Source organism: Camelina sativa, chromosome 12 (assembly GCF_000633955.1).
Source record: "Camelina sativa cultivar DH55 chromosome 12, Cs, whole genome shotgun sequence".
Taxonomy (NCBI): domain Eukaryota; kingdom Viridiplantae; phylum Streptophyta; class Magnoliopsida; order Brassicales; family Brassicaceae; genus Camelina; species Camelina sativa.
In genome coordinates, this window is record NC_025696.1 from 20,198 (window position 1) to 23,515 (window position 3,318).

The window sequence follows — 3,318 nt, forward strand, 5'->3', positions numbered from 1 at the left end:
ATCAAGGTAGCACCATGAGAGTCTAATAAGATGTCAACTCACAAATTTACATATCTCTTTTTGTGTTGTACAGCCACTACAACATGAACCGCATCAGGCTAGTCTGGTCTCGCATATGGAGCATCCTGTCAGATTTTTTTGTATCTGTTGGCTTGTCGGAGAATCTTTCTGTTGCAATATTCGTTATGGATTCACTACGACAACTTTCTATGAAGTTCTTGGAACGTGAGGAGCTGGCTAACTACAACTTCCAGAATGAATTTCTTCGACCATTTGTCATTGTTATGCAAAAAAGCAGTTCTGCTGAAATAAGAGAACTAATAGTTCGGTGCATTTCTCAAATGGTACTCAGCCGTGTCAGTAATGTAAAATCAGGGTGGAAAAGTGTTTTCAAGGTACATAATGTTTTCCTAGCATCCGCCTGTATGTGAATATATATGATTAAGCTTCAGGTTAAGAGGAAAAACGTTCAACCGAAGATACTATGCTTAGTAGTTCATCTGCTCTTTTTTCATTTTCTTATAAGACATGCTCTAGTTGTCGACTTGTTTTACTGAGTAGCCATTTTCCTTTCAGGTTTTCACAACCGCAGCAGCTGATGAAAGGAAGAACATTGTGTTGCTGGCCTTTGAGACAATGGAAAAAATTGTCCGAGAGTATTTTTCATATATCACAGAGACGGAGGCAACAACCTTTACTGATTGTGTTAGATGCCTCATAACTTTCACAAACAGCAAATTCACCAGCGATGTTAGCCTGAATGCTATTGCATTTCTACGATTTTGTGCCCTAAAACTTGCAGAAGGAGGCCTTGTGTGGAATGAGAAGGGTAGGTCCAGCAGTCCCGGTACTCCAGTAACTGATGACCATGCACCAAATACCCAAAATTTTATGGATGCAGATGAAAACATATCATATTGGGTTCCTTTACTCACAGGTAATCTGTCATAATTTTAATCTGTAAATAATACCTTGATTTTAATGCATAAACATATTATGGGCTTTCGTCTCAAAAAAAAGAAAAAAACATATTATGGGGATCTTACATATTTCGAATTCACATATTCCATTGCTAATTCGTCCAAGTGATTGAATTTGTTTTGCTGCGAGGTTAGGAAAGGACAGTTCCCTGCATTCTAATCAAAATTTATTTTTGTTACAGGATTGTCTAAGCTAACTGCTGATTCCAGACCAGCAATCCGTAAAAGCTCCCTGGAAGTGCTCTTTAATATTTTAAAGGATCATGGTCATATTTTCTCACGAACATTCTGGATTGGTGTTTTCAGTTCTGTTATTTATCCTATATTTAATAGCGTGTGGGGCGAGAATGATCTGCTTTCTAAAGACGAACACAGTTCATTCCCCTCTACATTTTCTCCACATCCTAGTGGAGTTTCTTGGGATGCTGAGACTTCAGCTATGGCGGCACAGTCTCTGGTAGACCTATTTGTCAGCTTTTTTACTGTCATAAGGTCTCAACTATCAAGTGTAGTGTCCTTACTTGCTAGTTTTATAAGAAGTCCAGCTCAGGGTCCTACAGTAGCTGGAGTTGGCGCGTTGCTGCGGTTGGCAGACGAATTGGGTGGCAGTTTCTCGAAAGATGAGTGGAAGGAGATTTTTTTGGCTGTGAAAGAAGCTGCTTCATTGACATTGTCTAGTTTCATGAAAACACTGAGAACCATGGATGATGTTCCAGATGAGGAAACGTTGTCTGATCAGGACTTTAGTAACGAAGATGACGTGGACGAGGACAGCCTGCAAACTATGTCTTATGTTGTTGCAAGAACAAAGAGTCACATCACCGTCCAGTTGCAGGTTGTTCAGGTATGTACAAAATGTTGTACTATAGATGATGAATTGCCAAGGTTTGACTAATACCAACAAATTGTTCTTTAAAAATCCCATACGAAAATGAATTTAGAAATGTTGTATGCTTTACCTTTGCCTTGCTCCAGAATAATGATCTCTCTTACCCTCTCTCACTACTCTTTCTCCTGTTCTCAGGTAGTGACTGATCTCTACCAAAATAATCAGCGGTCATTATTGGCATCTCACGTCACTGTTATCCTGGAGATACTTTCATCAATCTCATCACATGCCCACCAGCTAAATTCTGATTTGATACTGCAAAAGAAAATGAGGAGAGCATGCTCTATCTTGGAGCTCTCTGAACCTCCCATGCTTCATTTCGAAAATGACACTCACCAGAACTACCTGGACATTCTTCAAGACCTACTGACATACAACCCAGGAGTGTCCTTGGAGCTAAACATAGAGTCTCAACTGATTACAGTGTGTGTGCAATTACTGAAGATGTACCTAAAGTGCACTTTGTTTCAGGGTTCAGAGTTGGAAGAAACCAGGCAGCCTAAAAACTGGATTCTACCCATGGGAGCAACATCGAAGGAAGAAGCAGCAGCAAGATCTCCACTAGTGGTTGCAGTGCTGAAGGCACTGAGGGAACTGAAAAGAGATTCATTCAAGAGGTATGCACCAACTTTCTTCCCATTGTTGGTGGAGCTTGTGCGGAGTGAGCACAGCTCTTCACAAGTCCCACAAGTCTTAAGCACCGTGTTCCATACATGTATGGGTCCAATGATGGGTGAATAGAATAGGATTGTTGTAAGTGCATTGAAGTTTGACATTCGAGCACCTAAAGGATAGGTTACGAGCAGACACAAATCACTCTTTTCTTCTTTCGTTTTTTCTTCTCGTGTCTAATGAGTATTGACGAAAGAATGTGAGATTAACAGGTTTTGTGCGGTTGATTGCTTGTGCTGATATAGAGTAATTAATTACTGTTATAGAAACTAAGAAAAGGATGGTGAAAATTTTCTGCACTGCATACTTTCTTCTTCCCAGTTGTTATTGTTAACGCTACTCATGAGCATATAATATTACAAACACAGCTCAATGAGGTCGAAGTAAGGATTTGTGAAGATATATATTAAAAGAAAAAGAAAGGAGAAGACAAAGATGGGCCACTCGTAGCAAGTCATTTAGACTTGAAATGAAGTGATGATATCTAAAGTGATAATCAATAAGAAAGCCACAACTTGGTTTTTGACCGCCGAAAGTGAATCATTCATGGCTTGATGATGATGATGATGATAAGAGGAGTCAGGAGTGGAACTGCTTTCCTTGGTATGTCATTCCAAAGCGCCAATAAGGAGGAGCCACATCATAAGAGGCAATGGTTTTGCCGCCTCTGAGAGTAACCTCGAAAGAGAGAGACTGTCCGATGAGATCAAGAGAGGAGTGCCAGTTCTGTCCCCAGTTTCTGGCCATTGGGATCCAAGCCGTTGTATGGCCCTTCAC

General features: G+C 40.3%; 2 protein-coding genes across 2 annotated transcripts in view; one reads left to right on the plus strand and one right to left on the minus strand.

Annotated features, from left to right (window-relative positions):
* Positions 1–2,855, plus strand: part of LOC104720731 (brefeldin A-inhibited guanine nucleotide-exchange protein 1) — a 12,128-nt gene extending 9,273 nt beyond the window's left edge. The window contains 4 exon segments of the mRNA XM_019233996.1: positions 74–395; positions 577–937; positions 1,163–1,824; positions 2,005–2,855. Of these exon segments, the coding sequence (XP_019089541.1) occupies positions 74–395; positions 577–937; positions 1,163–1,824; positions 2,005–2,610 (1,951 nt within the window). The 3' untranslated portion in view covers positions 2,611–2,855.
* LOC104733062 overlaps positions 3,121–3,318 on the minus strand; it is a 686-nt gene continuing 488 nt past the window's right edge. The window contains exon 2 of the mRNA XM_010452674.1: positions 3,121–3,312. Coding sequence (XP_010450976.1) covers positions 3,121–3,312 — 192 coding nt within the window. The remainder of the gene's footprint in view (positions 3,313–3,318) is intronic.